The sequence below is a fragment of the Lycium ferocissimum genome, chromosome 5 (genome assembly GCF_029784015.1).
Source record: "Lycium ferocissimum isolate CSIRO_LF1 chromosome 5, AGI_CSIRO_Lferr_CH_V1, whole genome shotgun sequence".
NCBI lineage: Eukaryota > Viridiplantae > Streptophyta > Magnoliopsida > Solanales > Solanaceae > Lycium > Lycium ferocissimum.
This window is the reverse complement of record NC_081346.1, coordinates 1834992-1860110: the sequence shown is the minus strand read 5'-3', so window position 1 is coordinate 1860110 and position 25119 is coordinate 1834992. Positions and strand designations below refer to the sequence as shown.

Here is a 25119-nt window from a genome sequence, read left to right as displayed (position 1 = left end):
AAGCAAAAGTTGGAGAAAATCAGGGAACTATATTTCTAAAATTTGAATAGAAAGAGAAAAGTGGATACAATAACTAAAACTATTTCCTTAACTTATTTATTGTGTTTTATTTGCTTTTAATTTACTTAATTCATATAGATTTTGTAACAAGTCTATTGATATATTTTGTAAACTGAAAAATATCGTCATATTCTGTAAATATACCCTCTTACCATGTGCATATATGTTTTTTGCGCTTGGTTTAATAGTTCATTATAAAATTATTTTTAGTTTTATAGTATCTTGTTTACAAGAAATTTTTATTTTCTACCCGTAAAATATATAAAAATACTGTAAAAAATATCTTTGTAAGATTGTTTCTTTTATTTACATTATAAAGAACTATGATTACCCATTTGCTTATCAAATTTCCGATCATAACCCCATTGGTGGTTCGAGATTATATATCTAGTCGTGGAACAGGTCGTGTAAAGAACTAGCTTAAGGAATTAGGCTTTTGCGATACGAGAATTGATCCAAAATTGGCTAGTTAAGCCTATGGTAAGCACATACTATTTTTTGGGCACAATATACAAATTAAAGTTGTTACTGTTTTCTTTAGACATCGATGTCCAAACTGTACCTATTGCATACCTCACTATTATTTAGAAATAAAGGGGCAATTTGCACGATTTCCCTTCTTTGGGGATGGTATTTAATTTTTGCCCCTCAAATTGCTGCTCTTTAATTTTGCTCTTCGCCTAAAATACCCCGAAGTTTTAGATTCGAACTGCGGTTTAGTCATAGAAATAAAATAAAAATAAAAAAAAAAATTGCAAGGCAATGCTTCCCGAAAATTTTGTCTTATGCGGTAGACTTTGCCGGCATAACTAAAAGTCTGCGATAGATACGACAGACTTTCCCTTATAAGGCAGATTTTTATTTATGCCTTAAGGTAACGTCTGGCGCATAAGGCTGAGCCTTGAGGCAAACTCTGCAGCATAAGGTAGATTTGTTGCAAAGTCTTTCTTGCAATTTTTTTTAATTTATTAAGCGGGGGTTGCTCAAAACCCAAAATTTTCAATTATTTTCAATTTTTTTTGAGCGAAGGGAAAAATTAAAGACCTACAATTTGAGGGGCAAAAATTAAAGATCGGTGCCTTTAAAGGGAATCGGCGCAAAAAATCGGAAATAAAGCATGTGATATTTAAATGCTGCTGAAGTGGCAAATACCAAATTAAGGGATGACACGTGGACTGCGGAATTCTTCCATACATATTTGCATTCTTAGCCACATTGACAAAACTCAATCCATCGGTATTTGCAAGAGAAATAAAGAAGAAACAGAAAACCAGAAAGACTCGGTACTCGAAATTCCTTACAATCAATGGTACGGGAACTGGGCCAGTGTAAACAAAGTAGGTTGACGGCCACACATTTTATTAATGGGTTTAAGCATGACCATACTAGGCCCATATTGTAAGCCCAAGGCCCAACATTGTTGGAAGTAGAAGAATGGCCGTATTAATACCTTTCGGTCCAACACGAATGTGTTTTCAGAAAACTTCCAAATCAGTGAAAGTGATGAAGGATGCATAATTGCGCATATACAGGCCTCTATCTAGCCAGAAAACTCACTCTTATTATATTGTGTGGGAAATATGGGCGAGTAATTGCATTGTTTGTCCTTCAAATGGACTGGTCTTCAATATTTTCCCTTCAAATGGCTGGTTTTTAATTTTGCCCTTCAAAATTGAAAACATAATTCTTTAAGGGCGCTAACATAACTTGTGGATATTATGATATATAAATTATTCTCCAATAGGCATAAATTTGATTTTGAAGGGCAGGAATTAAAGACCATCCCATTTGAAGGACAAAAATTAAAGACCAGCACAAAATAGAGGTGAGAGTGCAAATGGCCGAAAATCTTAACCAACTTAATAGCTAAAAAAAAAAAAGTAAATCAATCAAGACCTCGTTAGTAACAACGTACGAAGCGAATTGGTAGATTGAAGAAAAGCAAACACGAAATTTTATTTCTCAACAAAATATTTACTTCTTTTTCAAATAGAGAAGTCAGCATGCCTCTCTACCTGAACACACTTCAAGAATGTAACAACTACTCCTAGATGAATTTACTGATTGAACAAGATTTTTTTGTTCTTTTCATCTTAGCAGATTGTCTCACGCGGTACGAGTTTTGAATAGATTACAGATCCATCCGACAACCTTTTTTTTAAGTAATTACTATGTAAATAATAATAGCTTATCGTCTAATCGTTTCTCGAACTTCAAGGGAGGGATTTGTATTTCTTACACAAAACTAATATTTGTTACCTACAAAATGTACCAAATAAATATTGGGCGTTTTCTCAGTCCAAATAGGTTGAGTATAACAGGCTAACAACATATTGGTAGCACTTTGCAATCTAACAAGCCCTTTCCCTTTTTTTCCGAAAATCTATTGAATCTTTAAATCCACCAAACGTTTGTCTGGATCAAAAGTATGTTGTAATAGTTAACTATCAATGATTGTCTCCTTGCTAAACAAATGAAAGGGAAAAAAATCTTCTTTTACAATTCAGTTTTTTTTTTTTTGAAAAAAACAGGCAAATGATTGAGGTTTCAATGACTTCAAGTAGAAAGGAGATGTACATCTTTCAAGGAACTCTTCCACGCTCACCCAATAATACATTTCTTTCGAAGCCAAGGAAAAAAGACAAAATAGAATGATCTTCCTAACCCCTCGGCCGCTTCCCCATTAGATTTGTTGGCTAGCTTTCTTCTCAAGTCATGTCAAACAAAGCTCGAGGGGACAATAATTTAATTAGTGAATAATGGAGTATTAAGTATGAGATATGTCATGATCCAAATTAAAAGATGTTGACCAATATGTAAACGAATATTTTATCACTAATATAAGTGAATCACTCACAAACGTTACCTCGTCTTAGTGGAAGAACACGTTATTACTATGCAAGGTAATGTTTGTGAATGGTCCGCTTAGTGGTAAAATGTTCGTAAAATATAGACAACGCTATCACCTTGCAGTAAACGTAAGAAAACTTGTAAATATTTAGGTTTAGGCTTCAAGAAAATTTGAATGTTAGAGAGGCTATCAAGACTTCGCACCGATAAATCAATTTTTTTAATTATTATTACATTGAATAATGACTGGACCTTAAAAGATAAAGGACCAAACATCTTAATTTGAGAGTACATATAACTATTCAGGGGTGTGATGAGATGGATGAAATCTTTTCACTTTTAATCAGAAATCTAGCTCTAATTCGAGCCCTAGTAATGTAGAAACTTCTGCTAGGGGCGTTTCCCCCTTTATTAGCTTTATGCGACGGGAATCTTAATTATCATATCAGTAAATTTCAAATATCTCATCATTATACCAGAAAAAGAGTATACACAGAAATTTAAAGAAGAGCAAACTACCAAGGGTGCACATTGATCTTTATTCTGAGCATTAGTTCATACGACGGTAAGGAATCTTCATTATTACGACAATATGAATGCCTTTAGGCAGTTGTCAAACTTTGTAGGCTTCAGGAGATTATTTGTCTCTATTCTTTACTCAAATTGTTCTTCGTGCAACTCTGTAGTTTATTTAAACCTAGCTAGTTGCCTTAAATAAATTAGGCATGAACAAACTGTCTTCCGCAACTTCAGAAAATTTAAGTGGTCCATTGGATAAAGACATTTACTAAATGGATAACTCATAACTTTGCCTTAAACATGTAGGCCATAGCTAAGTAGCTTCGATTTAAAGGCCTGCTAAATTATATAAGCTCTCAATTAAATTCAGATACGTGTTATATTAATGTCACTGTGGCGTGCTACATTTTAATACTTCTGTATATATAGACCAAGGGAGTTCTTAATTATAGGACATATATACAGCCACACAAAACTTGTGAATAATAGGAAATTGAAGTCCGATAGTGCCCCTTCATTGAAAACCTCAACAGCTTACTTTTAGAATTTACTTCCGCGAATATTTTACCATTAATATAGCAAATCTTTGTCTTAAAGTGAAAAAAAAATTAAAAAAAATACTACACTAACTACGTATAGAAATCATAGATATTACCCTACTTAAACAACTTAGAAACAGTTTGATCCGGTCTAAAATAGACCTTGTGAAAAAACTAATAAAAAGGTAGGCCTATTAGGACACCTGATGTAGGCCTAACTTAATCACAAACTCAACCCCCTCACGCCAGGCCTATCAATTGGAGTGTGAACAACATATATAATATGGGAGTCCAACATCGGGTGAACCAAAAATTAAAAAATGGGTATGATTCTTATACCATGATAAAATATGAATATTAGACCTAACTCATCCGCAAAAGTTAGCTTATGAGATGAGCATTGTTCAAGATCCTATTTGACAACGGAGGTAGGGCAAACTCAACCGTTAACAAGATTTTGTGCTAAATAGAATTGAGAATTAGTGAATAAGTAGTACATGTTCATAAACAATAACAAGTACTCCCTTCGGTTCATAATAAGTGTTTACTTAGCGTTTTTATTTTGGTCTAAAATAAATGTCCCCTTACATAATCAGTAATCAGTAAAGAATTAACTTTATTTTTCAGATTTACTCTTATTAAGTGCTAAGTGACCAGATCCCGAAGTGTCAAGTTAATAGTAATATACAAATTTTAATTAAGGGAATGTTTAGTAAAAATATCTTTTTTTCAGGAGTTAATTTTCTTAGGGGGTTATGTTAAGCCAAGTGAACACTTATTTTGTACTAATGGAGTAATTTATGCAGTGAGATAAGATAGGGCAATGGAGAAAATAAGTACTTTCTACGTTTGGACCACCACCATGTGATTGTGATGAGAGATACCAATGATTGCTCCACAATGCATGTGAATTCAATTGGTGTGATGAGATATAAATAGTATGTTACATGCATACTTCAATGGGAAAACTCAATGCTCTGTCTACTAAATTTCTGGCAAACAACCAAAACACAGTGCTACCTGTTATAATCCACTATTCAGTACTCACAAACGGTAAAAATAATGAAATTTGACTAAACCATTGATAAGGTTAATTTGGTATAACTCCTGCAAATATGTAATTGGCTAATTGAGTCTAACAAACATGAAATTTTAATGGAGATTGTTTACTAATCCATTCTAATTGATACTTCATTAATCACTTGAGCCGAACAAAGAGCTTCTGTCAATCATACGCTTAAAGAAGGACAGCTCGATGCACAAATATCTCACATTCAAGCATGGTCCGGAAAAAGGCCGCATTATAGGGGGCGTGATGCAGACAGCCGACCCTAATGCAAGTATTATGGTTGCCCTAATCATATATTTACTTCTGAATCTAACATCGTTAGTACCTCCGATATACTGCTTACACTGCTTAAGAAAAATATTTAATATTCTTAGTAGTAAAATATTGTCTAAAATACTTAAACATTTCACTTAATTAACACTCCACTATTTGGAGTTGGAGTTTTTTTTTCAAAAAAAAAAAAAAAAAAGTAACAAATGCATCTAATTTATATGAAACATTAAATATTCGGAATAATGTTAATTAGCCCAGACAACTACTAATATTTAGGACCAGATGGATTTTAACATATAGTTGCAGTAAAAGAAGCGGTAATTGCACTTTTGAGCCCTAAGTAACCTTCCATTAATTAAAATGTGTGTTTTTAGTCTTCTCATGTAGAAAATATGTTATATTTGACTATTTATAGAACTATAATATCATAAAATGTGGAATAACAATACAAACTTAACGTAGCACATGAGTAACTAAATGACAGAACTATTAATAATCATAGCAAACTTGTAAATATTAAAAAATAAAGGGATCAAAGTGCACAATTCAATTAGTTGAATGTTTAATATGCTTAATCAAATATTATGAAAATTAAAATCAGAATTTATTAATAATTAAAGAACCAAAAGTACTATTACCCCCGAGAAAAAAAATGGAAAAAGGAGTTGGTGTACTTTGGTAGAGTTGTACCTTGAATATGAGAGGGGCGTCTGAGAGTCATCGTAAGTTAAACCCCGTAGCATTGGACCACACACTATGGCCCATTGTTTCAGGGACAAGTAAGGCCCACTATCACAAGTTGGTAATTACAAGACCCCACAAAGCCCAATGCCCCTTGATATTTGGGATCTTTTTGATTCCATCCTCAATCCCCATGATTTAAATGTTAATCAAACAAACCTAACCTTGATTATATCAATTCATCAATTATTGCTGCTACGAGAATTCCTTCTTGATTTTCTCTTTGATGCATGTAAGAGCCTGATTGGCTGGACTTACGACTTTAGACTTATAAGTCAAAATTATAAGTTAGAAATTTTAGCTTAAGCCATTTTTGTTATTTTTGCTTAAAACACTATTTTATTTTATCCAAACATTATAAAAGTGTTTGAAAGCCATTTTAGCTTTAAAATATCTAAAATAAGCCAAGATAAACAAGCTCTAATTATTCTCGATCAAACACTAATCTCTCCAGATCCACTTGTAAGCTGACACTGTTTTTTGTTGTAGTTGTTTTCTTTTTTAATCAGAAAACATCTCACTCACGAATATATATCTACTATATATAAATATGAAAAATCAACCGCATCTTTTATTTTAAAAATCTTGTATATATGAGTGAGAGAGGTAATCCAGACAGGTAGCTAGGGCACAAGGCATTTATCTGTATATCATTATATATATAAAATCAAAATTATTTTTATATATTCCTAGTAGATGTTGATTTTTCGGCTTCTTCGCTTATTTACTTCTTTATATTTTAAATCTCACTAGTAAAAATTCTGTCCATCTCTATGTAAAATTGAATATGAGAGATATGCTTCCACCTTAATCAGTGATTTTAGATTAGAACTTTGAGAATCAAAACTTTAGAACACCTTACCTTTTTTATGGGTCTCTAGAGGCAACTTGTTGTATTTTTAAAAATTTGAGTTCGAACCCATTATTTATTACATTTTAATAGATTTTTACATATAAATTTATAGTTAAAGTATTAAATAAATGAATCCGGCGATACAACACTCCATCCGTCCATGATTTGCTCAACATGAGTCGTATTGATCACCAGTAAATTTCAGACACTGAATTTTTTAAAACAAATATGAAAGGCAAGGAGTAAAGGGGCCTATGGTCAATGTAAAAGGCCTATCCAATGGAAATGAGGATTCTTGTCTTAATAGTACAAAATGTTATGTCTAATGATGAGCAGATAAAAACAAAAAATACCCTTTCGAAACGCATGCTTGTGTCCCATAATTAACAAATTGATTAAGAGTTGAATATTCAAAGCAGGTAATTCTATTAAGAACTTCCTGTCCCTTAATTTTTTGTCTGATTCGATCAGTACAAAAGAAGGAAAAATTGTCTCACTTACATCCCTACCGTTTCTAGTCCAAATCTTACAGAACAGAATAGGAACTTCAGCAGAAAAAGTTGGTTCCAGAAATAATTAATTGAAAAAGAAAAAAAATAAACGAAAAAAGACTTTATACATTGACAACTCCTCCATTTGATAATAAATATTTTTTAGACATTCAAACTACAGTTTGAGTGAATTAAACAATAAACACATAATAAAGTATTCATATTAGACACTTTGTCTTCAAATTTTGAAAAACTTTTATGCGTGTTATTAAACGTTTATTAGGTAGTTAAGTAAATCACATAAAGTATGCTCCTTTAACCATACGAATCAACCTTAATTGAAACATGTTTGAGATTTTACAGCTCATTGAAACTAATGCGCATAATTAAAGGATTTAACATATTCTAAGTGGTTAACTAATTTAAATAATGGTAATTTGAGAATACGTCAAAAGTTTTTTCAAAACAAAAATGTCTAATAGAATCGCTTTATTATGTGTTTAAGTATTCAATTGAAACAAGTCATAGTTGAAATTTACTATTTCCCCTATCCCAATTTATGCGATACACTTTTTCTTAATCCATGCCCAAAACAATGGTACATTTCTCTATTTAGAAATAATTTAACTTGAATTTTTTTCTCTTTCACACTTAATGAAATAATTTATAACGACACAAATATCTATCACTTATTTTAGATTACATGTTTCAAAAACCATTATTTATTTTTTAAACTCTATTTTTAGTTACATTACCTCACATAAATGAAATGAATAGCGTAACAAATTTAAGGGTCTATCGGTGTATTGAGATATAAAAATATAGAAAAACCATGAAAGCAGCGAGACATGATCCGTGGAGAGTGGCGCCGAAAACTGACAGACATCAAATAAAACCGCCGTCGAGTCACAGTGCCGTATTAATGAGGTTAATTAACTCTCTGGTAACGTGACATTAAAGATACTGTGCAGTGAAACGGCGACACGTTAGCTGACAATTTTGACTACCAGAAGCCGTCTATTGTTCTTTGGGATTTGGAATCACTATAAATTTGTGATTTGACGGAGATGGGATAACGGCGTGTTACGTCTCATTCTGCTCCGTCCCGTCACGTGTCATCTTGTCAGGGATAAGCTTTTGTTGATTGTACACAGTGTATAGTACATGTCAGAGTCTTACATTTGGCTGTAACAAAAATGGTGTGTTTGGTTTGCGTGTACAATTTGACCTTCAAGCTCCATCTTTTAATCGTTTCATTAGAGTTAAACCATTTCAATTAATAGACTTATTTGAAGTTAAGACTCTTAGGGGTTGTTTGGTTGGGACCAAATTATTCTAGAATTAATTATCCGAGATTATTATTCATTCTTTTTACAGGTATAAAAATAACATTATAATCTTGGAATAACTAATTTCGAAATTAGCTATACCGCAATTTTATCCTAACCAATCCTAGGATAAACTCATCTCAAATTTAATTTCAGAATTAATTATCCTTTATCCCTCATACTAAAGGAGCCCTATTATATCGTCTACGCTTCAAATGTACAATTATGGGCATACGAGGTGTGTCATCGTCCAACATCGGCTATAGATAAAGTGTTTGGTTTCCTTATATAATTCATGATACATCGGCAATCTTTTAAATTTGTCAATAACTTTTATTTAGATAATCTAAATGTTTCGATAGAGCACTTATAAAGAGTGTCTATTAGATACTCCTGAGTCAAAATTCGTAAAAAAACTTTTGTGTGTGTTCTCATGCGCTTATTACGCAAATAAGATAACCACTTAAAATATGTAATCTCTTTTAATTATACGCATTAACCTCAATACGCCGTAAAACTTCATTCAAGTTCCAATCAATGTTTATGTTTTTTTTTTTTTTTTATAACTAAAGGAGAAAGATATTTTATGTTATTAACTTATTTACGTTGTTAGTGCTTGTGAGCACACGCAAAAACTTTTAGAAAATATGAGTTAATGTGTCTAAAGGAACACTTATCATGTATTCAAGCATTCTACGTCATAATTCGAGTGCCTAAGTAAAATTTTCTTACAAATTTAAAAGACTGATGACGTATTCAACTTATATAAATACGGGATAATTTACGAACAATTAAAATATGGATCAACAAATGAAAATATTAAACTATTTATTCCAAAAATAAAAAATACTAGCACTGAAGCAGTCCAATTTTTCAATAGTAACCGAGAGTCCATTTGCGGGGCTCCGGATCCGACTCTGGGAAAAGTGAAAAGAAGGGAAGCCTTGATTTGAATATTTAAGCTGAGCCATGTGCCTTTTGGGGTTGTGAAGCAATAATACCTAAGAATGCAGTACGAGAAGGGGCAGCCTCTAGGCTTTAGTTATTCTTGGACTATGCTCCAATAAAACAGTAGCAAAATTAGAATTTTAGTTTTATGTGCTCCAAATTATAAGATATCGATATTAAAAATCAGCAATTGAGCTTTAGATTTAATTTTCAAGACATGACATAATTGTAGTTGACTGAGGACATGACATTAGATAAGAGTATGGAGGTCAAGAATTAAGGTAGAAAACTAGTGGATAGCTAAGTGTTGATGTACTCTTAGTAGTATGATTTCGGTATTGTGTAGTTTGTTTTTCCTCTATGTGTATTGATATTTGTTGCTGCACTTGTTTTGTACATTTTTTTTGTTGTTGTTGTCCCTTCTTCTGTCCTACTTACTTCGTTAGTTACATCTCGTTTGAGCCGAGGGTCTATCGGAAACAACCTCTTTACCTCGGAAATGTAGAGCTGAGGTCTGCGTACATCCTGTCCTACCCAGACCCTACCGGTGCGATTATATTAGGTATGTTGTTGTGGAGTTCTAAATTATAATTTTTATAATAGATGTTTAATAAAGTTTTGATATGAACATAAAATTGGAGGTAAAGTTAATGGGTTTGGTCGAAAGGCAACCTTCACCGTTATCATCTCAATTATTATGACCATTGAGTTAAAACTAGTTTCCTTTTCTCTTTGTATATAGTAGTCTGACTGTCTGAGTATCATTTAACATAAATTCAGAATGCAATTAGCATGCAATTAGCTTTACTTGACTTAATACAATAACTCCAAATTAAAAATGTATATTACCCAATCTAATTTGATCTAAAGTACGAGGGAAAGTACGACTATCATTTTCTTGCGAGAAGCATCTTTCTTGTATCATCAAGCTGGTTTTGTTGAATTTCACTTCGTAGGCGTTTGGACATGCGATTTCGCGTCACGATTTCATCTCATGTGATGATTATCAACGTTTGGACATGCGATTTCATTTAAATCATCCAAAAAGGCATGATTTTGATTCCAAATTATGATTTCAAATTTTTTAAATGTAAAAGTTGACTCATAAGTTTATATTTTGTAAAAATAGATCCATAAGTCGGTATATATATTCAGGGGCGGAGGGAGGAAGGGCCAAGGTCCGAACCCACTTCGGCTGAAAATTATACTGTTTATATATGATTAAAATTATTTTTTATGTATATATAGTAGACGTTGAACCCCTTTTGGTTTCTTCGTGTGTTTACATTTTCATATTTTGAACCCCCTTAGTGAAAATCTTGGCTCCGCCACTGTATATATTACCAATAATGTTTACCAACCATTTATATCAAATATTAAAAGATCTACAAGTTATTAGTATATTTATAACAAATTTACTCTTACTCACCATGTGAAGGATTATATTAAAGAGTGGTTACACTACAACTCATGTTCAATTTTTCATTTTATTGAACTAAAGTTTGATCAATTGTTGTTGTTATGAACTATGACTTGCTCATTCAATAAGACTATATAAGAACTTAGAAAGTTTTGATGGTTTTCACAACTTGTGGGTTTTTATGTCTATAAGAAAAAATACAACTTAAGAAGCCCAAATTGCATGTTCAAACAAAATTTCAACTTCAAATCATTATGATTTCAAATTATGTCCAAACGGCTTCTTATACTCCGGAATCCGGCAATATATTTCTTACTATTTTATATAAGAACAAACCACATATTATAATAACGGAAAAGGGCCAAAATTACCCCTGAACTTTGGGAAATAGTTCATCCATACCCTTCGTTATACTTTAGGTTAATTATACCAGTTATCTTACTATGGGGTCAATTATACCCTTATGTCTAACGAAAATTTTGCCACGTGGCATCATCCTAAAACCCTTCAAAATTATTTTCCCTCAAATAATTTTTTATCCACTAAAATAACCCAACCCGACCCGTTTTTTTTTTTTCCAGCCAAAGTGATACGGACCCAACCCATTACCCCTTGGTTGGAAAAAAAAATATATCGGGTCGGGTTGGGTTATTTTAGTGGATAAAAAAATTATTTGAGGGAAAAATAATTTTGAAGCTATTTGGATGATGCCACGTGGCACCGTTAGATATAAAGTATAATTGACCCCATAGTATAACGGTAAGGGTATTATTGGCCTTAAAGTATAACGAAGGGTATGGATGAACTATTTCTCAAAGTTCAGGGGTAATTTTGGCCCTTTTCCGTTATAATAATTACACCTCAAATTATATAAGTTAAAATCGGCTATATTAAGCACTACTTCTTCGTTTAATCTTTTCATATTCTATACCCCTACTAAAAGATTTATCATGACAAGTGGATGCATGCTGCCCTACCACAACCCTCGATCCCTTGTTCAACTTTGAAAAAAAATATTTTATTGATAGACTCTATGAATCTCTGAATGCTCTCTACAATCTCCACAATATAAAATAAATAAAGAAACTCTATTTATAATAGTATAAAACTTAATTTAACTTAAAACAGGAAAACCTATTCCTGACTATAAATCCTAATTAAACATGAATTAAATTACCAAATCCTAACCAATTTTGGTTTCATACAATTTTGAATTATTATTTCCAACATTCTCCGATAATTCAAAATTGTATATCTAATTCTGGATCCACTTGTCACAATCTTCAAATTACCGAGGCAGTTGTTTCCAATCCATCAATTGTTGAAGCACTAACCCATCAATTGTTGAAGCACTTTCTCTTCAACCGTCACTCACCATCTTCCAATTTGTTGAAGCACTTTCTCTTCAACGGTCACAATCGTTGGAGCACTTTCTCTCCAACCTTCACAACTGTTGGAACACTTTCTCTCCAATATTCCATTGTTGAAGCACTTTCTCTTTAACCTTCAATCGTTGGAGCACTTTCTCTCCAACATTCCAATTTGTTGATGCACTTTCTCACCAACATTCAATTGTTGAAGCACTTTCTCTTCAACCTTCACAATCGTTGGAGCACGCTCTCTCCAATATTCCAATTTGTTGATACACTTTCTGACCAACATTCATTTGTTGATACACTTTCTCTTCAACCTTCACAATCGTTGGAGCACTTTCTCTCCAACATTTCAATTTGTTGATGCACCTTCTCACGAACCTGCAATTGTTGAAGCACTTTCTCTCCAACATTCCAATTTTGTTGATGCACTTTCTCATCAACCTTTAATTGTTGAAGCACTTTCTCTTCAACCTTCACAATCGTTGGAGCACTTTCTCTCTAACATTCCAACTTGTTGATGCACTTTCTCATCAACACACAATTTTTTTTAACCCACTTCTCCGACTTCTAGAGAAGACAGTTTGTTCCTCTTATGCATATTTTCTTGCACCTCTTTAAACTTGTAATAGTTTGTTAGTCCTTCTCAGCATGAGTATTTTTCATGCATATCATTAGCCTGACGTTTGCCAACATCATCATCATTGGCCAGATGGGCGGCATATATGAGTCATAGCAGTCCACTGGCAGTGGACGGTCTTTGATTTTCTACCAGGATCGTAGAAGCTCTGATATCAATTTGAAGAAAAATATTTTATTGATAGACTCTATGAATCTCTGAATGCTCTCTACAATCTCCACAATATAAAATAAATAGCAGCAGCCCTATTTATAATAGTATAAAACCTAATTTAACTCAAAACAGGAAAACCTATTCCTATACTAATTTGACTATAAATCCTAATTAGACGTGAATTAAAATATCAAATCTTAACCAATTTTGATTTCCTACAATTTTGAATTATTATTTCTACAATTTTGAATTATTATTTCTAACAAACTTGATACCGGTAATTTGAGCTAGCTCATCATAGGCGGAGTTTAGATAGAACAACGAAATAACATTTAATGATATTAATTCTTATTTTAATTAAACATATAAAAACTTGTCGTGAAAAATAGCTTTGTTTTCTAACAAACAAAAACAAAGAAAAAAAAAGCCAAAAATTTAAGAAAAAGACTGACATTTCTTAATCTAAAGCCAGCAAAATAAGGAATAAGCAAAACGATAATCATACGAGTAATTTGATAAAAAAAAATCTCAACAAATCATTTCGCATAAGATTGGTGGGGAATTATCTACATCTCATCATTGATGTGATTATTAAAAAAAGTTGATCATGATATATGTATGATCACCAATATGCAATACTGTCTATATTGTTGCCAACTTTTGAGTAATAATTATATAACAATTGAAAAAGCAAGCTAAGTACTACAAATAATTTGCCAAGCTATATAATGGCAAGTGCATCTGCCAATAATTTAGAACAGGCATTGCAAGTTATTTTAAACAAATCCTAAAGAAAGAAAGATTAGGAATAAAGTATAAAGTTAGGTATATAAATGTCGTTAACTAAACTTTTTCTATCTTTTTTCAATTTCCCCTATTCTTTTCTATCACTAAACTTTTTCTATCTTTTTTCAATTTCCCCTATTCTTTTCTATCTCTAACTTTTTATCGTTATGTTTTAAATCTTGGATTTTTGTATCAATTTCCCTCCTAAATTTAAAATTTGCATAGAGACGCTGAAATTGTCCCTATTCGCTTTATAATATTGAGAAAAGTATAAAGTTTCACTGTGGTATTCATCATTACTAGTTGCAAAGTTTATGATTCCCAAGGAAAAAAAGACAAAAACCATAATATAAAAATGAAAAAGACAAAATAAATGCTGCAATGCCACCTTCCATTCCTTAGTGGGGTCTCACAGCAAATCTTCAGCTCATTCAAAATAATATAAACAAATAGTACTCCTAGTTTCTATTTAATTTTATTATTTATAAACAAATATATTGAACTTGGTGAATTTCGTGCCAAAATAGAAAAAAAAAGAAAAGACAGATATGGAACCCATTAACTATAGCTTACAGAAAATGTAGCAGTAATTGTGGGACATGAATTTGGCTGGTAATGTGTATATCGACAACCTTCAAATCCAAAATCTCGATTTCTTTTTCCATTTTACTTGGGTGCAGTAGAATTCAAAACTCAAGATATTTTGGCTCATCCAAGATCTTATTTTTGTTCTTTTCATTGCATTTGAGAATAAAGAGAAGGAGATAGGTCAGAGCACAGTGAGAATTAGTGGTTAACCTCACCTATAGTTTGAAAAGATTCACACTGATATTACTGGACTATATGAGATTGTTTGGTTCGCAGACTAAATTATTTTGGGATTAATTTATCTGATCTGAGAGGTGCCATAAAATAATCCCAAATAATCCTAGAATTAAATTTGGGCATTTCATTTTACACTCTGTTTGGTATAAGATATAAATAAATCCTGAAATATCCACCTTATCTCGCGTACCAAATGACCCTTATGTTCTAGTGTCATTTCAGGCCATTCTCCTTAGTGGTTATAAGGAAAACCGTGTGGGTTTGATTCAAAAGATATATATTACAAAATGTTAAAGGTACTTTGAATATATTTTACCTCAAAACAGATATTTGAGCTAATAATTTAGTGAGCCCAAGACTTTTGTAACCCAAAAATAAATTTTTGAAATCAAAATAACCCATTAAAAGAAAAAGAAACCAAAATAGGCTTTACGCACAGAATATGTGCATAGAAGGACCAAAGTGTACATTTAAGCTTAAGTTCTTTTACGCACAGAATCTGTGCGTAAAAGCACTGAAATCCAACTTTTATTCTTTGAAAATCACTCAAAATTAAGTTTTTTTCCGTACTTTGACCGAAGATTAGTCACGTTTTTAAACTCCAGAACATAAATATCTTATATAGAACTTAATATCTTTTTTAGCGTACAATAATGTCGGCTCATTACATTAGGTATACATATATGTTTGGATCGTCGTTTTAAGGGTTGTAAAATGCCTCGAAGTAAGTTTGGAAACTTGTTATCTTTAATTTTTTTTCGTACTTTGACCGAAGATATATAAATATTTTATATAGAACTTAATATTTTTTTTTAGCGTACAATAATGTCAGCTCATTACATTAGGTATATATATACACATATATTTGGATCGTCATTTTAGGGGTTGTAAAGTGCTTCGAAGTAAGTTTGGAAACTTGTTATCTTTAAGTTTTTTTTTCGTACTTTGACCGAAGATATATAAATATTTTATATAGAACTTAATATTTTTTTTAGCTTACAATAATGTCGGCTCATTACATCAAGTATACATATATGTTTGGACGTCATTTTAGGGGTTATAAAGTGCTTCGAAGTAAGTTTGGAAACTTGTTATTGGAGCAAGTTTGAAAACTTGTTATCTTTAGGTTTTTTTTCGTACTTTGACCGAAGATTAGTCACGGTTCAAAACATCGGAATATAAATATTTTATATAAAACTTAATATTTTTTTTTAGCGAACAATAATGTGGGCGCATTACATCAGGTATACATATATGTTTGGATCGTCGTTTTAGGGGTTGTAAAGTGCTCCGAAGTAAGTTTGGAAACTTGTTATCTTTAAGTTTTTTTCGTACTTTGACCGAAGATTAGTTACGTTTCAAAACGTCGGAATATAAATATTTTATGTAGAACTTAATATCTTTTTTAGCATACAATAATGTCGGCTCATTACATCAGGTATACATATACGTTTGGATCATCGTTTTAGGTGTTGTAAAGTGCTCCGAAATAAATTTGGAAACTTGTTATCTTTAAGTTTTTTTTTTCGTATTTTATAGGGCTTTAATTAATCTAGGACGTCGCACGAGTTATTATTAATCAACAATAAATACTATAATAACTAATTATCATTAAAAAAATAATACCCAAAAATATATATATAATATTATCATAAAATGTACATTTTATTTACAAATACACAATCTCCTAAGGCCAACCCTACTACCCTCATTATTCAGTTTATGATAAATCTATATTAAATTGTTTATATGTTATTTCTGGTTCAATACGGAAAAAAATCTAAAGATAACAAATTTCCAAACTTACTTCGGAGCACTTTACAACTCCTAAAACGACGATCCAAACATATATGTATACCTGATGTAATGAGACATTACTGTACGCTAAAAAAGATATTAAATTCTATATAAAATATTTATATTCTGGAGTTTAGAAATGTGACGAATCTTCGGTCAAAGTACCCAAAAACACTTAATTTTGAGTGATTTTCAAGGAACAAAGGCTGGATTTCAGTGCTTTTACGCACAGAATATGTGTGTAAAAGAACTTAACTGTAAATGTATACTTTGGTCCTTTTATGCACATATTCTGTGCATGAAGCCTATTTTTTTTTTTAATGGGTTATTTTGATTGTAAAAATTTATTTTTGGGTTACAAAAATCTTGACACCTAATCTAGTAGAACGAGTACGAAGAAGGAGAAGTATATCTCATTGTATCCAAAATCTCCATTTGTTCCTATATTAATTGTTTCAGTTCATTGCTTTAACAAAGCAGTCATAATTGATTTATGATCTAACGAACTACAATAAAGTAACTTCTAGTGACCACTTTATGTTTGAAACTTCAAAAAGTTAGCAATGAGAACAATTAAAATAAATTCTTTCCAAGAAGCACACAACAAATCAAAACGTGAATCTGCATTAGTAATTTAAAACTCAAACATACGTTTACTAATTATCTATAAATCTCTGAAATCAATGTAAGTTAAAAAAAACAATGGTTTAATCAAAGAAAAACAAAAAAGAAGACCAGGCAGAAAGGTTAAGGTCGATATTTCTCTGAAAAAACAAGGGTATTTACGTGAACAAATAAATGTCTGACTTGAATTGAATATTTGAATTGATTGTGTGTTGACACAGTAAAAAAATCTGCAAAATATAAACTTTAACAAGAAAGAAGAAACAACAATCAAAAAGAGAGAGAGAAAGAAAGAGTAAATACTCTATATATTAGCTGTCTTCTTCACCTGATCATCTTTTGATATCTATATTTCTGTGTAAAGATTTCTATAACAGTGTTAAGCCACTGTTAAACAAATATCTCTTTGCTGCTCCAAAAATATATTTTTCATCATTTCACTTATCCATTGATGAGTTGTTGAATTTGTGGGTCAACTCTGAAAAACCCATTTCATTCATTTCCAGTTTCATTATTTAGCTTTTTCAGGTAATGATTTTGTTACATGGTTTCTTTGAGCTTTATGAATGTTGGTTTTTGGCTGTTTTGGATGTATGTATATATAATACATTACAGATAGCTAACACCCATCACATTGGTTTCTTTAATATCATCATTATTTTTTACCCCCAAAAAACAAATGTAATGAAATGTTTTAGTAGGTGTTTGGCTAGAGATTCCAAATGTTTTTCATTTTATTTGGAATTCTTGAAGTTGGAGTTGAAAATGGAGGTGTGTTTAAAGATAACATTTCATTTGGAATTTATTAAGATGGAGTTGGAAAACTAGTTTAAAGCACTTTTCAAGATTTTGATTGCAACTCCAACTTGGATTTGGAAAATTTTGTAACCAAATACTGATTTTGAAATAAAGTGAAAAATTATTTCAGGAAAAAAAATGGATAATTCTCATGGCCAAACAGTTCCTTATTTGTTTACTGCTCTAGCATTTTTCTTTGTATCATTTGTTACTCTACATGTTTTTATGGGTTGAAATTGGAATTTTGAAGGTTCTACTATTATCTAAAAATAACAATAAATTGGAAAGATCTAAGTGATTTTAGGTTCTATTATTATTATCTAAAAATCAGCTACAGGTTAACTGAAGAAATTCAACTCTCGTGTCATGTCAACGATTTGTTCGTTGTTGTCTTTTAGTTTCTTGAAATTTTGGTCCTTTGCATTTTGTGTTGTGAAATGGCAGAGGGAAACTGTTTAAAAGTACTGTTTGTTTCGTTTCTGAATTACACTGTTTTAATTGAATGCCAACATTCTATTTTGGAGATAAAGGGGAAAAAAAATGGGGTCAAGTGATTCAATAATTTTGGAGATATTTGACTCTTGTGATCTGAAAGCAGCCTAAAAAAAAAAGAACATGTTATTTGGTAAACCCTTTTTGACTGTGGTGTTTGTTGGACAATATCACTGTCATTTGCATTTTATTTTTTGCAGAAATCATCTGCTTAACTGTTCATTCATTTTATAGCATATGAAACTGATTTTTTCTCTCCAGTCAGTAGGTAATCACAATATCTTCTTACATATTTCTCTGCAGTTCTTTTTCTTGGAAAAGAATAGAGTGAAAATGAAAAGAAGTAGGGAGAATCTTTTTCCTTGACCTAGAGATTCTTGAGAAATTCAGTCACTACCAAGAAAAAGTGGAATTAGCTACAAACTTCATCGCTAATCCTTAACAAATTTTTTTTGATAATTCATCACTAGTCCTTCCCTAAATAGGATTAGCGACGGATTTTGCTATTGAGGGGTCACTGAAAACTTCAACTTGTGTCGTCTTTTAGCTTTTCAGACATTTGGGGCTTTGCATTTTGTGATGTGAAGTGGCAGAGGGAAACTGTTTTTAACCTATTATTGGGTTCCTGAATTACACAGTTTTAATTGAATTCCAACATTCCATTTTTTGGAGATAAAGGGGGAAAAATGGGGTCAGCCATTCAATAATTTTGGAGATTTTCTTTCACCTGAAGCTTTTTATCATCAATTTTTGACTCTTTGTGATCTGAAAGCAGCCTAATAAAGAACACCTTATTTGGTAACCCTTTTTGACTGTGGTGTTTGTGGGACAATATCACTGTCATTTGCATTTTATTATTTGCAGAAATCATGTGCCATCAACTGTTCATTGATTTATATAGCATATGATAGATTTCTGCTTTTTTCAACTCTTTTGGATCTTTTTGAATAGATTTATCCTCCCCAGTCAGTAGGTAGTCATAATATCTTCTTACATTTTTTCTACAGTTCTTTTTATTGGAAAAGAACAAAGTGAAAATGAAGCAGGGAGAATCTTCTTTCTTTTACCTAGAGATTCTTGAGACATTCAGTCACTACAAAAAAAATTGGAATTAGCTACAAACCTTTTTTGCTAATCCATACCTACATTGCTCGTGGGTAACATAATTTTTTGATAATCCCCTAAATTAGCGGATTTTGCTGTTTAGCTATAAAATTTTTCCGTGGCTAATTTCTGTTTTTCTTAGTTGTGCTATTAGACTTATAGGGGAGAGAAAGGGGTCTTATCAGTTGTCATTAGGTGGTCTCTTCATCCTGAGCATACACTGTGATAGAATAGCGGCTGTTTAGGTTCTATATGCATGAGAATCACATCCTTTTGGTGGGTCAGTCAGTACAATAATGCATATATTGTTTTCAGTCAGTACAATAATGCATATATTGTTTTCTTGTTGTTTGGAGCAGACATGAATTTCCTATGGGTTCTGAGATCTGGTAAAGAGAAATGGTGTAATATTTGAAGTCAAAGTTGAAAAGGCAAATAGGAAAGAAAGCCATTGTTGTGCTCTGATGATGAGTAGGGAGATGAATAAAGGGAAACAGGATATGAGTTCTGCTGATGCTGCTGAGAAAGTCATGGTGGCTGTCAAGGCATCGAAGGAAATACCAAAAACAGCTCTTGTATGGTCTCTGACTCATGTTGTTCAGCCTGGTGATTGCATTACACTTCTCGTGGTTGTACCTTCACAAAGTTCTGGTAATTTCTGTGCTGTTTTTTATTTTCTTGTTTCCTTTATGATGTCCTGAAAATGATCATTCAGTGTAGCTAGAATTCTTTTGTTGCTTGCTTCTGTAATAGCTAATTGAATTGCTGATTAGCACTGCAGCAATCAGTGAGAAATTTTGGCTTGTTATTTTCTTCTGCACCATTATGGTATTCTTGTTAGGTTAGGTATGAACTTGAAATTTCTTAAGGGCAACCAGGATATGTTCTTTTTTTCCTCAAAGCTTTCCATGAAAAGATATGCTTTAGGTGGCAATTCTAAGGGTGTGGGAGGCTGTCAAGTTTAGGATATACTCTTGCAGCTGCTAATTACCCCGCTTGTGGGATTACACTGGGTATGTTGTTTTTGTTCTTGCAGCTGCTAATTAGTTCATTGTAGCTAATCCGGTTTCATGTTTTCTCGGCACTGCTTTCTGACTATGTTGCTCGGACTCGGTGTCGAGTGTCGGATACGGGTACGGATCTAGAGGTCGGATTCGGCATAATCTAAATTTTAAGATTCGGGGGTACGGATCTAGGTGCGGATATGGGTGCGGGGATTCGGCTAAAATAATTCAAAATTATAAGAAAAATAACTAAATCTATGCCTAGAAATAAAAAACAAAAATAATTTTTTATAGTTATGTTTCATTTATAATTAACTTGAAACTCTTCTAGATACAATAAGTGTCCACTCTTCAAGAGCTCTCCGTTTCTTCCAATTTGGCCTCAAATTTTTTCTCAAATTGGTCCATGGATTTGGTCAAAGTATCCAATGTCGTTTGACCAGATCCGACACGAATCCGGTGTCGGTGTCGTGTCGTGTCGGACACGGGTGCGGCAGCAAAAGTGAAGGGTCCAAGCAACATAGCTTTCTGAAGGGACCTTTTATTTAGTATAATTCTGGCCTGTATTATATTTATGCTGCTTCTGTGCTTTCACAAAAAGAGGTCCAGAGAAGAGTACCTTTTCTAAAAGTTATTCAATCATTTGTAGGTAGGAAGCTATGGGGTTTCCCTAGGTTTGCTGGAGATTGTGCCAGTGGCCACTGGAAGTTGCACTCTGGAAATAGCTCTGAGCACAAGTCCGACATAACAGATTATTGCTCCCAGATGATCCTTCAGCTGCATGATGTTTATGATCCCAACAAGGCAAGCATTAAAGTCATTATCTCCACTATTGACACATCATTAAAAACATTAATACTAAACATTTGGTTCTTCTTCTCTTATTTTCCTCCAGATAAATGTAAAGATCAAAATTGTTTCTGGCTCACCACATGGAGCTGTGGCAGCTGAGGCAAAGAAGTCTCAAGCTAATTGGGTTGTTTTGGACAAGTAAGTCTGATGCCTTATTAAAGTGGTGTTATAGGTTAAGCTTTATTAAACTTTGCTTCTTATTGTCTGAATTTTTCCAGGCATCTCAAACATGAGAAAAAATGCTGCATGGAAGAGTTGCAGTGCAATATTGTGGTCATGAAGAAATCTCAACCGAAAGTTCTCCGTTTAAATTTAGTAGGTTCACCTAAAAAGGAACCTGATGTCACGGGCACATTATCTTCAGAGCAAACTCAAACACGTGGAAAAGAATCAAACAAAAAAGATTCATTGGATTCCTCTCGAGGTCCACTGGTAACTCCATCAAGTAGTCCAGAGATGTTTAGTACGACTGAAGCTGGTACTTCATCAGTTTCAAGCTCTGACCCTGGAACTTCACCCTTTTTTGTCACTGAGGTAAATAGGGATCTGAAGAAAGCGGATTTCTTATTAGCTGCTAAGGAAGATGTAGATGAATCGAGTTCAGAGAGTGAGAGTGAAAATTTGTCTGCGTCCTCAAGTTTAAGGTTCCAACCGTGGATTGTGGACCACATAATCAATTCACATTCTGAACTCTCGCAAATTAAAGGGAAGAGCTCATTGAGAACTCATGACAGGCCACAAGATTCCACAAACAAGGCATTGCTGAGGAAGTTTAGCAAGCTTGATGAAGAAAGTGATTTCGGATCTCCAAGTTGTAGAGCTGATTTGGATTACAGCGGGAATGTGAGAGAAGCAGTTTCGCTATCTAGAAGCGCACCACTGGGCCCACCTCCCTTGTGCTCGATTTGTCAACACAAGGCACCTGTATTTGGGAAACCTCCCAGGTGGTTCACTTACGCTGAGCTGGAGCTTGCAACAGGAGGATTTTCGAAAGCGAATTTTTTGGCCGAGGGAGGATATGGATCTGTTCATAGAGGAGTTCTTCCAGATGGTCAGGTTGTTGCTGTTAAGCAACACAAATTGGCTAGTTCTCAAGGGGATCAAGAGTTTTGCTCGGAAGTGGAAGTGCTCAGCTGCGCTCAGCACCGAAATGTTGTAATGCTGATAGGATTCTGTATTGAAGACAGCAGAAGACTACTAGTATACGAATATATATGCAACGGATCTTTAGATTCCCATCTATATGGTATGTCATACTGTTCTTTTCTTCTGTCCTAAACTACGCTTAAATGTGATAGTTTTCTCTTCCAGTATATAGACCCTCCCTAGTTGTTGAAGATACCTTGTGTGAAGAGGGACATGCAAAATGTGTCCTTTCTAGCTCACTTTCTTTTTATACTAGTTCGTAATTTCTTATGGTTAGATTTCTATTTCCGTCGCCTCTCAACTTTGATTGCCCTGCAAATTAACTGCAACATCGAAGTTGGATTGTTTTAGATGTACAGAGCATTCAAAATTGGTAGATTTTATTTTTCCATTGTGAATCTACATTTGATCTCATATTGAATTGAGCTCAGTTGATAATATTTATTTATTCTTTTTTATTAAGTGGTTTTGGTGATCTGTTCATTTAGCTTCAAGGTTGGTTCTTTTTTTTTTTTTTTTTTTTTTTTTTCCTTTCTTAAAATCACTTTCTGGTATTCACAGGTCGTACTAGAGATCCATTGGAGTGGTCTGCTCGTCAAAAAATTGCTGTAGGTGCTGCACGAGGTTTGCGCTATCTTCACGAAGAATGCAGAGTGGGTTGCATTGTCCACCGAGATATGAGACCCAACAACATTCTCATCACCCATGACTTTGAACCACTTGTATGGAAAATCTTTTTCTCAGTTGAAAGTTCAATGATACACATTATTTTGTGCTTGATTCCAAAGCACAAAATAAGTTGCTTTACTTATGATACAATGAATTACGTCTACCTTTGGCGCAGCGCTCTAACTTTAGTTATTTGTTCACTTTTCTTTATCCAGGTTGGAGACTTTGGTTTGGCTAGGTGGCAACCTGATGGTGACACAGGCGTTGATACGAGAGTAATTGGAACATTTGGGTAGGCTTTGAAAGTTGTTTGGTTTATTTTAATGTTATATTACAAAGGAACAATAGGCTAATTTGTGGAGTTTAGGTACTTGGCGCCCGAGTATGCTCAAAGTGGCCAAATTACTGAAAAGGCTGATGTATACTCATTTGGAGTGGTACTGGTGGAGCTTGTTACAGGACGCAAGGCAGTGGATCTTACGAGGCCTAAGGGTCAGCAGTGTCTCACAGAATGGGTATGTATTTAGTTACCTTAGTTTGTAGCCATTTTTGTGCTGACATCTGGAATACAGATAAAAAGAAAAGGGCCCTCCTTCCCTTTCATGTTCAGCTGATATTGTGATTGATTTGTATTAGGCGCGTCCATTGTTGAAAGAATGTGCTATTGATGAGTTAATAGATCCACGGCTAGAGAACTGCTTCTCAGAACATGAAATATACTGCATGTTGCATGCAGCATCTTTATGCATACGGCGGGACCCTCAGGCCAGGCCTCGCATGTCTCAGGTAAATAGTACAATTGTAACTTTTCATGAAACATTGTTGCATGCAGTGGCGGATGTAGCATATAACCAACAGGAGTCAACTGAATCCAACAATTTTTCAACTTGGTGCATATAGATTTTTGTGTGTGAAAAAGTATATAATCGGTTCAATGCTAAGAACCTAAAAAGTTGAACTCAAATTTAAATCTCATGTTTGTTCGGATGTTGCTATGAAGGTACTTCGAATACTTGAAGGCGACCTTATTATGGATTCTGGAAAACTGTCTGCAACACCTGGACACGATGTTGGAAGCCATAGCGGAAGGATTTGGTCAGATTCCCAACAACAGTATCAAAGGTTCAGTGGTTCCTTATTAAGCGATGGATTGGAGGAATTCAGTGCTAAGCTCTCATTTGACAAAAGGAGCCCCTCCAATATTTGGGATAGGGATCAATCCAGGAAAGCATATTAGGACCATCTGTATATAACTTGATATCGACCCACTAAGATTCAATTTGCTGCTTTATCAGGTCTACTTAGCCAGGCAGTTTTGTCGAAAGCCATGTGTTTGTCATGTCTTGTATAGAAGGTAGGCGTAATATAGTAGTATATGTTTTGTATTTGATGCCCTGTCTACATGATTTTGTATGAAAACTGTTTAGTCATTCCATTAAATCTTAAAGTCTATTCGGGTAGCTCAAAGAAAAAACCGTTATTTTTGATGAAAAAGGAACCTATCTTCACAATCTTGATTGCCAGCTTGCTTACAAATCACATTTTTTAAGTTCTTATAATGTACAGTTGATATAGAGTTTTCAACAATCCAAATAGGGAAAACTTCACCAAATACCCCTAAAATATAAAATATTTACCCGTCTCATGCCCCTCCTTAATTAATTTCGCTTCTACCCTAATCGGCTGAAAATATTTACCCGACATATCCCCTAGCCCATACCCTTCCTCCGTGATATCATCGCATCATGGAGGACTAAGAGAGATA

At 33.3% G+C, this 25119-nt stretch overlaps 1 protein-coding gene across 3 annotated transcripts; it reads left to right on the top strand.

Moving 5' to 3' along the window:
* The first annotated feature begins 17549 nt into the window (after positions 1–17549).
* On the top strand, positions 17550–24866 carry LOC132055361 (inactive protein kinase SELMODRAFT_444075). Of its 3 annotated transcripts, none has more exons than XM_059447136.1 (10): positions 17550–17817; positions 20043–20334; positions 21337–21491; positions 21583–21677; positions 21758–22785; positions 23247–23407; positions 23570–23646; positions 23722–23869; positions 23991–24140; positions 24355–24866. In XM_059447136.1, the coding sequence occupies exons 2-10, from the start codon at positions 20148–20150 to the stop codon at positions 24589–24591; spliced, it is 2238 nt and encodes a 745-aa protein (XP_059303119.1). In that variant the 5' UTR covers positions 17550–17817; positions 20043–20147; the 3' UTR covers positions 24592–24866. The 3 variants fall into 3 exon arrangements, with proteins under 3 accessions (XP_059303119.1, XP_059303121.1, XP_059303120.1); XM_059447138.1 differs by lacking the exon at positions 17550–17817 and adding an exon at positions 18902–19377; XM_059447137.1 differs by lacking the exon at positions 17550–17817 and adding an exon at positions 19613–20001 and having other exon boundaries at positions 20040–20334.
* The last annotated feature ends 253 nt before the right edge of the window (positions 24867–25119 follow it).